Source organism: Glycine max, chromosome 20 (genome assembly GCF_000004515.6).
Source record: "Glycine max cultivar Williams 82 chromosome 20, Glycine_max_v4.0, whole genome shotgun sequence".
NCBI lineage: Eukaryota > Viridiplantae > Streptophyta > Magnoliopsida > Fabales > Fabaceae > Glycine > Glycine max.
The window spans coordinates 297582-309698 of record NC_038256.2 but is presented as its reverse complement, the minus strand read 5'-3'; the positions used below and the strand labels follow the sequence as shown (position 1 = coordinate 309698).

At 29.7% G+C, this 12117-nt stretch overlaps 2 protein-coding genes and 1 pseudogene across 2 annotated transcripts in view; all 3 read right to left on the bottom strand.

Moving 5' to 3' along the window:
* LOC100818243 (sacsin) overlaps positions 1-2372 on the bottom strand; it is a 35658-nt gene extending 33286 nt beyond the window's left edge. The window contains exons 1-2 of the mRNA XM_006605356.4: positions 1829-2372; positions 409-1132 (exon numbers count right to left, since the gene is read on the bottom strand). Coding sequence (XP_006605419.1) covers positions 409-1132; positions 1829-2169 — 1065 coding nt within the window. The 5' untranslated portion in view covers positions 2170-2372. The remainder of the gene's footprint in view (positions 1-408; positions 1133-1828) is intronic.
* Positions 2373-3863: 1491 nt separating this feature from the next.
* Positions 3864-7870, bottom strand: LOC100788655 (endoglucanase 12). Its single transcript, XM_003556556.3, has 6 exons — positions 7664-7870; positions 6455-6868; positions 5310-5396; positions 5011-5163; positions 4471-4752; positions 3864-4178 (listed from the first exon to the last, which is right to left on the bottom strand). Exons 1-6 carry the CDS (start codon positions 7868-7870, stop codon positions 3864-3866), a joined length of 1458 nt encoding a protein of 485 aa, XP_003556604.1.
* A 2308-nt stretch (positions 7871-10178) lies between these two features.
* On the bottom strand, positions 10179-11296 carry LOC113000764 (cytochrome P450 76C4-like; annotated as a pseudogene).
* Between the last annotated feature and the right edge of the window lie 821 nt (positions 11297-12117).

Genomic DNA, 12117 nt, shown 5'->3' with positions numbered 1-12117 from the left:
ACGCTTTATTCCTAACATGGTCTTGGGTAAAGACCAGAGATAAAAAGTTCTGTCTGTCGTTTAACCATTGGTCCTCAAATCTTGGGGAATATTTTGGTTAGGTTGGGCTACTTTAATCAACATATGTAATGGGGCTACAGCTTGATTTTATTCATGCTGGTTGATGTTATTAGGTGCCTTGCACTTTTGTACAATTCACCAGTAGTACCTCTGGTGCTGCCGTTTCTATGATTAATATTATATATATATTTGTTGCCTTCCAAAAAAAAAAAAAAAGGGTGCAGAACCAAAAGTAATAGTAACAACTTGAATTCGGTATGTATGTACTATGTGAGTGCATGAGAGAGAGAGAGAGAGAGAGAGAGGAGGCTGGGGCAACAACAAAAGGCATAAGATATTGCAAATTACATTCAGAAAATTATCAGAAATGCATGCCGCAACTGATGCCCATGGCAGCAAGTGAATGTCATATTCTTTTGATGCAGTAGAAGCAAAAGAACCAATCCTACTAGATGTTGAGGCCATGGTTTGCACCACATAAAATCTCTCTGTTTGCCTTTCAGCTTCATCTCCACTTATTCTCTCGATTAAGAAGTCCAATGGAAATGCATCCACTTCAGCAATGGTATTTAAACTCTTAGACAATCTGAGCAGTGACTGTCGATGCCAAACTGTATCATCAGTTACTGAACTGACAGAACATGAATGAATTTTCTTAGGTTCAGGTTCTCCAGCATCCCACAAATACATTTCAATACACAGCACACTCTTTAGAAAGAGAAGCGTCAAAACCCCTTCTTCGAAGAGCTGAACAAACATGGAGGAAATATCTTCTGGTGAATATGCTTGCCTTGAGAGCTTACTTTTGGCTGCCTGGTCAGCATTTCTTAAAGGAAAACGGAATAAAGTTCCAGAAAAAGGACTTTGCATGTCACAACCAAAAGCACAATATGGGGAAAACTGGTCCCTGTAGAAGGAGAAGGCAGATGAACCAGTAAAATCAATCCGCTTCCCAGGATTTGCAGCAGAAACTCTTGGAAGATAAACACCCTGAGGGTCGAACAGTACAACATATTTGTGACTCACAAAAGAGGGAAGATCTGTCAAATGGTATACTGAGTTGAAGCCAACCCTAAAAAGTATACAGAGAACAAAAATGAAGACAAGAATTAGAACCCAAACATCAGGTTGGTTAACGTGAAACTATTTTACAAAAATAAATAATACACATCGAAAAGGGAAATAGGGAACGGGAATTTTGATTACCAAAATAAAGGACAATTTTTTTAAAAGAATAACAACATAAAAACACTTTTATATATTAAACAATAAACATCTCATTAACATTTGTCATTTATTTGTATCTTTTTGTTGCTATCACATCATATCACTTATCATACTTCAAGAGAGTTCAGCCTCAGTTCCTACAGTTCACTCGTACATAAAAATAAAATGATCAACAAAACAACCCATCGGCATCGCACTACATTTTTACAGTTCTTACAAAAACAAGCATAAAATACGAAGAAGAAAAAAACATCCAAAACCTATAACAACGCAACTCCTTTGCCAATCGTCAACAACCACACGTCACTTCCCTCGTCATTTTCCAGTTACAACTACAACAACTTCAACTTCAGACCTAAATCCCAGCATTGAACCGATCATTGGAAACGCAAAACCAGTACTTCAATAAAACCACCTTTGATTTCCACTTACAACTACAACAACTTCACACCTAAATCCTAATTTCTAAAACAAATACACACAATGTCAATCAACCTAACTATAGTTCAACTGAAGAACAACTTCAATTCAATTAAATTACCCGAAGCGACCGGTCTTGGAGGCCTGACCGTGCTTGGTGCTCCCGCCAATCTTGGAGATGCTGACGAAATCCTCCTCGGTGAAGACGGCGTCGTTGAAGGCAAGCAGTGCGGGTCCCTGCCACTGCGCGAGGGAGTCGGAGAGCAGGGAGCCGGCAGGGTGGGAGCGGCGGTCGAGGCAGAGAGAGACGGTGGTGGCGCCGGCGTCGTCGGCGTTCTGTATGAGCTCCTTCAGGACGGTGGTTCCCTCCGGGTAGTTGAGCAGAACCTCGCGGATGCGGCGCGTCAGATCAACCGTCTGGCCGAAGTCTTCCAGAAAGATGGATTCCGGAGACGACGGCATTGTTATCGGAGGGTTTTGATTTTGATTCAGACACAAGAATTTTGCGGTTGTTTTCTAGTAGTTGGGCTATCTCTTTCAAGCGACTTTACTTCATTGCTTCATTGAGTTTTGAGAACTTCCTCCCGTCATTGATTGTTCCACGGTTGTCTCTGTCGTAAGTTAGCCTGATCCCTCCTCCTTTGTTGGTTTATTATGGTTTTGTGGATTAGGAAATCTGTATAACACATGCCAATTAGTAATCCTTATGAGTTTTAAAGATTATCCATTTTGTAAACTTATTTTAATTTTTTAATTTAAAATTTAAAGGAATAATTATTTTTAAATTAATATTTTTGTTATAAAAATTAAATTTTAACAAATAAATATTGTTGTATATTTTTTTGGTTTTTGTATTTAATTAATTATATTTGTTTTTTAAGTTGATTTTTAATAGAGAAGTTAAGTAGTTTGTTTATTTAAAAAAAAACAATGTATATATATATTATTGTGATTTAATAATTTTCAAAAAAATATAATTAATTTAATTATATTTGGTATTTTAAAAAAATTATAAATTTGTTAGATATCATAAATTTAAAAGTTTTATTAGTATATATTTCACAATTTAGTTTTAAAAAAATAAAGTTATTGTCATAGTAATTTATTGAAAAATGAAATAGTAATTTGTTAGAAACAAAAATCAAAATTGTAGTTACATTTTTGTCATTAATTTAAGTTTACTATAATTATTTATGTGAACTTTATCTATTTGAAAAAATAATTTCTGTATGCATTTATGAATATATAAAAGTAATAAAAAAGTTATTTAAAAATAATTTTTTTATTTATGAATTATTAAATAGTAATTTATTGAAGTATTGTTTGAACGCTTATATAAATTATTATGACTGTTTTAATGTGCATATTATGATTAGAACTAGAGATTTGAATCAAGTTTTAAGCAGAATTATAGATGATAGGAAGAGTCTAAGGGATTGAAATGAGTTACAGAGTCTAAGGGATTGAAATGAGTGGTAACGTTGTTGAAATCCCCCATTAGTGAAAGACCCACAACATTTACACATAGGTAACGATTAATGATGTAGTTATTGAGGATTTTCCAAGCGAGTCCTACAACACATCAATTCTGATTGACTATGGTCATCACGTGACATTTTAAATAAAGATGTATTTTATTTATTTATTTATGTTATTATTAAAATAAAAAAATTGAATTGTCTTAAACCTAACAACTCACATTTGAAAAAAAGAAAAAATGCCAACACGTACGATCCATTTGAATTCCACCACACATGACCTAAAAGTGTCATTACTAGGTTTCAAAGATGCTCTTCTACATTCACACCAACAACATTCTTAGGTGCTTATTAATTACATTCCTCTTCCTACTTCCAACAAAGTTCTTCTCCGGATCCTTTTATTTCAACAATGGGTACTTACGTGTTTATTTCAACGTTATAGAAGAAATGAAATTGGACCATTATAGAAGGTACCCTTTAGTTATGAAACTTTTACCTAGAAGAAACGTGAGCAAATTGAAATGAAGATAATTAAACTGCAAATCAAAATTCTGTAGCAATATTGAGTTGATTGAAGTATAAAAGATTAGCACATGTTATTGAAAGTGATTCCTTCATTGTAAAATATAATTATATAACGTGCTACAATTAGCGAAGGTGGAGCATTATTACAAATTAAGCTAGATGTGCAAGAACACCCACTAAAGGTGCAAGAGTAACAGTTGCTGGCTCGGCTAGTTGATAGTTATTCCTACTATCTTCATAGTTATCATTTCTATCTGGACTCACAACTGCACCTTCCAATACATTAGGGTTTGGTGCATTTTTGTAGAACCACTCTTGAAAGCCACCTTGACATGATACTGGGTTATGATTTATATTTATTGATACAATTGATGCTCCTCTGTGGTGAATTTGTTGCGGAAAGTTTGGCCCATATCCCACCATGTAACTTATACCTTTGGGGTTGGAACCCAAAATGTAGTCAACCTATTGAGAACAAAAAAGAAAAATCAAATATGTCATCATATATTCTAAGACTTGTTGGAATACATAAAAAAAGATAAAAATCGGTATGTTTAGAACGAAAAGAGAAAAGAAATATGAATAACACGATGATATTTTGTTTTTTGTTTGATTGATGAAGAGAAAATAAAAACAAAATGGAGAAAAAAGTTGACTTTAAGAAAAAATTGAAAATAAAGGTAGAATGAGAAAATAAAATAAACTTAATAAAGTAATTATTTTTTAACATGATTATAACTTTTATTTGATGGATTACCTGAGAACGGACAAGAGAAGTGAGATCATCAGGAGTAACATTGCCAGCACTGCACTGAAGGGAAGCACCTTTTGAAGACAGATAATTGGAATAAACAGACATTACAAATGTTGCAGTAGCAACATATTGATTATTGTTCCATGGCAAAAACCATAAGAGACCCCCTGCTGTTTTATCCGTATTTTGGTTTGATTTCTGCGCACATGAGCATATGTATTCCTCTGCCTGTGACTTATATTGAGCCCAGATCCCTGAGGCCCCCACTTCGCCATCCAAAACAAGCTGCATCACATCACATATATACACAATATTAGATCGAAAAATCCCAAAAACAATGCATATATTACTTATGTTAACCTTACACTAGGTTGAATGTAATAAATAGTAATAGAAAAAATGAAAAAAAAAAAGGGTTAAAAAAATACTTAGCTTAGATAAGTTAGAAAAGTGCTTAATTATTAAGAGTAAAAATATATAGTCTATGCATTGATAATGAATTTTTTTATATATGATGATACAACATTGAATAATGAGTGATACCTTTGCAGCAAGAACATGGGCACCTACGTACTTGTCATCCCAACTAAATACTGTTCTTACTCCGCCAGTGTCGCCTGCTCCACCCAAGTAATCAAGGTACTTCTGCATTTTGGTGGCACGTTGAAGCCATGCTGCTGCCCATAGTAATTCGTCCTGTTTAAACAAATTAGTTAATTTATTAATGTACTCATTTTATTAAATAAATATAGTTTTATTTAATTTCACGTCATTAATTATTAATTAATAACGTGATATTAGTCTTATTCAGTGCTACTATTCATGTGAATTTGACAGACTACCTTGTATCCGCTACTGGAATATATTTGCTTTGCTGGTGTGATACTATCTGAATACATGCCTTGATGATTATTTGCAAAGTCAAACAACTGCAAGCAAAGAAGAAGCATACATATTATCTAGCTATCACCAAAAGAAAATTCAGAAATTCAATTGTGGTTACTTTCCCACTAAAAAAAAAATTCAATTGCGATTAAATTTCTGCTCATAATGTTTTGTATATAACTATTAGCTCAAATATTTTTAAAGTTATAGATATAAAAGAGAAATACCGTTATTATTCAAAAATTGTGTTTAAAAAGAATAAAATATAATAATAGAATCCTTCATTATTAACAATAAATATTTTATTTTATTAGATAAAAATGAATTAAAGAAATAAGATTTTTAAAATTATTTAAATCAAAGATATGTCATCTTTATATTTATTAATTAGTTAGATATGAAGCACTACTCACTATCAAAATGCAAATTAATGAAGTGAATGAGAAAAAAGGAACCTAGATGGTATAAATTTTTTTACACACTCATCCAATCACAACTCATCATGTATGATAAATTTATTAATTTTTAAAATAATTATCTTAAAGTAATTCATATAATTATTTGTAATTAAATAATAATATAAAATTATTTTACAATGTCATACACAGGCATTAAAGTCAAAGTAAATTATATTAATTAATTTGATGTAATATAATGTTAAATTTTAAAATGTAATTTAAATTTAATAATGTTAATCAAATTTCAGTAATATTATTTTTGAAAATAAAATAATATAAAATTAAAACAAATTGCTCCACACACACAAACGCAACTTTAATGAAAAAAAATAGGATCAAATGTTTTTTAAGTTTCTTAAAATTTGGTCAAAAATGATTTTACTACCTACATATTAGAAATGGTAGATTTAGTCTTTGTTTTTCTTATATATATAGCAATTAGGTCATCAAAATAATGTACAGAAAAGGACAAAATCTTCTACATTTTAGAAATACAAAATCAAAACTATCATTTTTTAAAGTTTAAGAGATAATATTAAGAAACTAATTCGAAATATTTTATCCAAAGAAAAATAACTTTTAAAAACACTTTCAAGTTTAAATTTGTAACATAAGGAATGAATAATAGTTGAAGTGAATCATACCTGAGTTGCATGAAGTAGCATACTGGATGCATATTTTTTATTCACGGATCGGAATGCAATTGAAGCAGCGGCCAAAGCGGCCGCAGTTTCTGCTGCGAGATCCGATCCGGGATGCTGGTCGTCAATCCTTAAGGAGCCACGGGGAGTAGTCATGTCCTCTGGCCTTTGCCAGCACGAATGATCTGTGTTAGGGTCGCCAACTTCTCCATACAACACGTCTGGTTGAGGGTGTGCTTTCATCAAATAGTCTGTTCCCCATTTAATGGCGTTGAGTGCATTTTGCAGCTCATTTTGTTGTGAGAGTTGGTCCTTGAACTCTATTGTGCTCCATGAAAGCATGGTTATGGTGAATGCCAATGGAAACCCTAGCTTCAGGTTGTCTCCAGCATCATAGTATCCACCCACAAGGTTAATCTGCTAGTTATTTGATTAATTAATATTTGTGTAAAAAATTAATTCAATTTTAATGACTAATTTAATTTTATTAATGTCATGACATTATACACAAATATATAGGAAGTTAGGATTGTATCACGTTAATTATAAGTGATAACAGCTACTGGACAAACGGATTAATTAACTAGTGAATTAGTCATAATTTTAGGATTAAAACAAATTGTCTCAAGAGTTTATGGCATATCAATTTACAAAAGCAATCACTGTTGTTTTGTTTTTATTTAGGAACAAAACAATCAAATGTTGAATGTGGTTGTATACATCTTTTTCTTTCTTTCTTTTTTGAAAGGATTTTTTAAGGATTTGTTAACATTATTATTAAGGGTTAATTAATTTTATAAAAAATTTAAAAATGATTATCATATCATCAATCATATTAATGATTTTTTTATTTTCTCTTTTCAATTATTTAAAAATAATTTTAAAGACTGATATTAATTGTAATGAAACTTTCCCTTCAGAAAATATGATAACATAAACCCATGCACATTAAAACTAAGTAAAATAAAACCAACGATTTAAATTTTAACGCGAGGTATCTAAGACCTTTTATTTCAAATAAAACCATTTGTATGGATTATTAACTTTTGGTTGTTTGCGTGCCTTCTTTTTTATATTAATATTTAGAGTTGTTTTCAAAAAATATAGGATCTGCAAGTTAACTACTATAAAGAAGCATGTTGGACATATTTTAATTTTAAAAAAATGAAGGAAAATTGGAAGGTATAAATTAAATAAGATGAATAATCTTACTCCAGCATCATGGCCATCTTGAAGTCCCGAATCTCCTCTCCACTTGAGTCTCTGGTTGGGAGGCAACTTCCCTGAACGTTGACCCTCAAAATACAACAAAGATTTTGTGAGTGCTTCTCGGTAATCAGCAGCAGAGGCCACATTCTGAATTTGGGAAGAACAACAAAGGAGAACAATAAAGATGAAGACAACACTGCTCAGAGTCATGGCTATTAATTTCAGGGGCAAATTAAAAGCCTACTTTCACTCACAATTTGCTTTGCAAAGAGAGTCTGGTCTCACGTATTTAAAGCATGGACCAACATACATTATGATCTTTAGTTGCCAAATAATCTTATTAATGATTAATAATATCATTAATAATAATTTTGAAAGTTGATTTGGTATTTTGAAAAATTAATTGATGCTCATATTAATTATATATGACCTTCTTCATAAATATTTTTTATGTACTAATCAAATGAAGTATTCAATATTTTTTTTTGTTCGATGCAAGTATTCAATAAATTTTAAAAAATATTCAAATATATTGTTTTTTTAGTCTTGTTAATTAACATTAGTCCTTATGACTAATTTTAAGAAATTAAAATAATAAGATTTCATTTGATAAGGAAAGTATTTATTATATTTTTGAAGTAATAAGGCACTTTTGGATGTTTCAAATCAATCTAAGCTAGATTTTTTTTTCCAATCCGGATGGATGAAAGATAATTTCATAAAATTTATAACAACTCACGTATTTTTATTAATCTAATAATTATTGTTAAAAAATATATTTCATGATTACTTTATTATTTACATTATATAAATGGTAAAAGTTAATTAGCATCTCGATCTCCTAGACTTGACTTTTATAATTTGGAAATATAATTAAAGTACCATATTATGTAATTTTAGTTGGTGAAACAAATTACGTTGACATTTAAATACATGCCAAAAGTATTACATAAGGAAAAAAATGATATTTTTTAGTTTTATTAAAATTAATTCTCTTGACTAAATATTTCAAGCTATTAAAATATGATAAAGTTTCATTGATAATAAAGAAAGAATTTGTATATATATATATATATATATATACATATTTTTTTTCATACTAGTATTTTGAAGTAATAACTATTTTAATAAAGATTACCTATTTAGAATGTTTAAAGTCAACTTTAAGGAGGACTGTTAGCCTTTGCATTCAAAAAAACAAAGTCAACTTTAACGATTAATGTTAACAAAGTCGTTCATTTTATTAGTGGTCACTTTGTTATATATGTACGTTCTATAAATAATATAATGGTGTACGTAAAAGCTAATTAGTATCCTGAATTTGACTCCTCTCAATATTTTAAATGTTTTTTTTTTTCATTTAAAATTTCTTTTATTATTAAGTTTTCAAAAAATATTATAAGAATGTTAAAACATATAAAATATTTTTTAGTTTTGTTAACATTAGTCCTTGTGAGTTATGACCAATTTTAAGCAATTAAACAAGGTATTCATTATAATTTTATATTTCCGAAGTAATAAAATATTTTCTAACAAAATCTTAGTACATTTAATTTGGATATTTCAAAATCAACTCTAAGATTAATGTGAACAAAATAATTAATTTTTAATGATTTGGTTAATCATGTACATTATATAAGTGGTAAAAGTTAATTAATATATAATTATCCAAATTTGACTGTTACGTTCTCAAGTGACCTAAAACAGTGGTAAAAGAAAGATAAAAAAAAAAATTAAAATGAAATTTTTGTTTTTCTATTTTTTTAAATTCATGATTTTAATCCTTTTATTTTTTAATTAAGATATTTTGTCTTTCACTTTTAAAAAAATCTATAATTTTAATTCTCATATTTTTTAATTTAGAGATTTTGTCCTCCACTTTTTAAAAAATTATGCATTTAATTATTTTTTTTAAATTTCAGATTTAACTATGTATTTTTTAAATTCTTATTTGAATAAATTAAAATTGTTAGTAATTAAATAATTTTAAATAAAATTTTTATTAAAAAATGTAAGACTAAAATATCAAATTTTTTAAAAGTAAAGGGATGAAATGTTTCAATTAAAAATAAGAAAACTCCAATTAATTAAATATGTAACAAGGAATATAACTCAATGAAATAAAATATGTGAGTCTTATAAATCTTTCATACAGTGTTCATATTTTTGTATTGTAATTATATTTGACACATTAAGGAGAAGGAGATAATAAGTTTTTAATTTAGAAAAGAAATTAATAACATTCAATAACATATATAATTATATCTCCAAAAAAAAAGATATAATTATATAAAAAATAGTTAGCATCATAATTACACTATAATAATTTCTCCTTTTAATTATGCTCTAGACAAACTCTGGCCACTAACTTCACAAATATCCTACGTGAGTACTACTAAATTTATTGATTTTCTGATTGCCTGCAGTAGAATGATTTTCTCTTCAACTAGACAGGGAATGCAGTACTGCACTACATTTATTACACCATACAAACCAATTAGTGGTGCATTTGACTATGAAAAAACTACTAGGCCACATTAAATTCTAATTGCTTGCTTTTGATTATTGGAACAGCTAGCACAGGTTGAGCCTTCATCCATATTCATATCCTTAGGTTGAATTCCACCCTCAAGCTCCCAATCAAAGGAATTGATGAGCAAACCCAACATCAAGAACAACAATGATGTTATTATGGCCAATGGCAAGCCAGGGCATATCCTCCTTCCAGCCCCAAATGAAGTCAATTTCTGACCCCAAAAACGTCTCTGGTGAAAACAAACTAGGGCTGTTGTCCCACAATTTAGGGTCCCTACCGATGGCCCAAACATTAACCAACACTTGTGCACCCTTTGGGACAGTGTAGCCTTGCATCTCCAAATCCACTTCAGCTTTTCTAGGCAGCAAAAGTGGAACTGCTGGGTGCAATCTAAAAGTCTCTTTCACTATTGCTTGCAAGTAAGGGAGTCTTCGCTAGCTCAGCTTTTGCCTTTGACATTATGTTTGGGTTGTGAATTAACTCAGCCATTGCCCATTCTACTGTATCTGTTCCTGCCACAAACAAGTCCTGACAAAAAAACACATAATTTAATTAGCAAGTGGGATATTTTGCTGCAGGTGTCCAATTCCCATCACAAAAGTAGATCAATGATGCTCAAATCTTACCCTAGCTATTTACCTACTTCTTTAGATTAATCCTGCTGATATATATATATATATATATATATATATATATATATATATATATATATATATATATATATATATATATATATATATATTATAAAGATAGAAAGGAATTTATTTATGATATACTTTTAAAGTAATTCCCCCGTGCGCCTTCTGATTCCATGAAATAATCAGCCAAATTTGGACTTCAAACCTCTTTCATGATATTGGTCATGGATTTGTAGCACCCCTTGGGCCGTTTCAACAGAGGACATGACTATGGCTTCTAGCCCTAAAGACATCTTTCTCTTCACACCATTTCTGAACCGAGTGGTGCCGGAACACAGAGAAGAGAGTGCCCGAGGCCAGACTGTGTCTGACAAAGCAACACAGATTAATAACTCAGTTTTATGAACCACACTTTTTATATGTTTTTCCTCACCATTTCTCATTTACTAGATTCATACTCATCTTCTATTTTTCTCTCTACCACATGTGTTTTCATCAATATTTTGTTAGCATATAATTGTTATGTGACTCATAAATAAAATTTAAATAGTTGTTATAAGATTTTTATTTTGTATTATTGGTTTTTAATGGAGGAGTCAAATATTAAAACAATAATTATATTTTGGATTTTAAGAAAAAGTCTTTTGTCTTGCTTATAAAAAACCTATGATGCTTCATTGATTCACAAACATTCAGAAAAAGAAAGATTAGAAGATCTCTTTATCGGTAAACACGGATATATGTTATATCTTTTACTTGTGAAAAAACATATTATATAGAGCTTGATAGCAATGATGTATACTTTTGTGTATATTTTTACTTATTGAATGATTTATTCATATTTATATCATGAATTAAGATATTAAATTTCTTATATTTGGTATCAAAGTTTATCTTTGTAACTTTGTTATTCAACTTGATTTTATTATTAAATGATTGAGAATTTTAAATTTGTTGATTAGTATGATCTGTTCATTTGTGTCTTGGTAAAATCCGTAATAAGCCACTTTACTATTGAGAGTATCCATTAATATTTTATGAAATTCACATATTAATTGCAAGGATGCACAACGGTAGGGATGACAATTCTACTCGAATATTATAAATATTAATTACAAATATTCACAATAAATTAACTTATAAATATTAATTGAAATTTATTAAAAATAACAAAATTTTATAGGTATCACATTATATTTAATAATTTTATATTATGATTTTGTAGTATTCAATAGGACAGAATATGTGTTTAATCGTATATTTTCATAAAATCTTATTTTTAG

Excerpts from the sequence above, each read along its gene's own strand:
- LOC100788655 (XM_003556556.3), bottom strand. The coding sequence starts at position 7,870 with ATGACTCTGAGCAGTGTTGTCTTCATCTTTATTGTTCTCCTTTGTTGT. Across the intron at positions 6,869-7,663 it reads AAGATGGCCATGATGCTGGA|ATTAACCTTGTGGGTGGATA; the intron begins GTAAGATTATTC and ends AATAACTAGCAG. Across the intron at positions 4,179-4,470 it reads CTTCTCTTGTCCGTTCTCAG|GTTGACTACATTTTGGGTTC; the intron begins GTAATCCATCAA and ends TGTTCTCAATAG.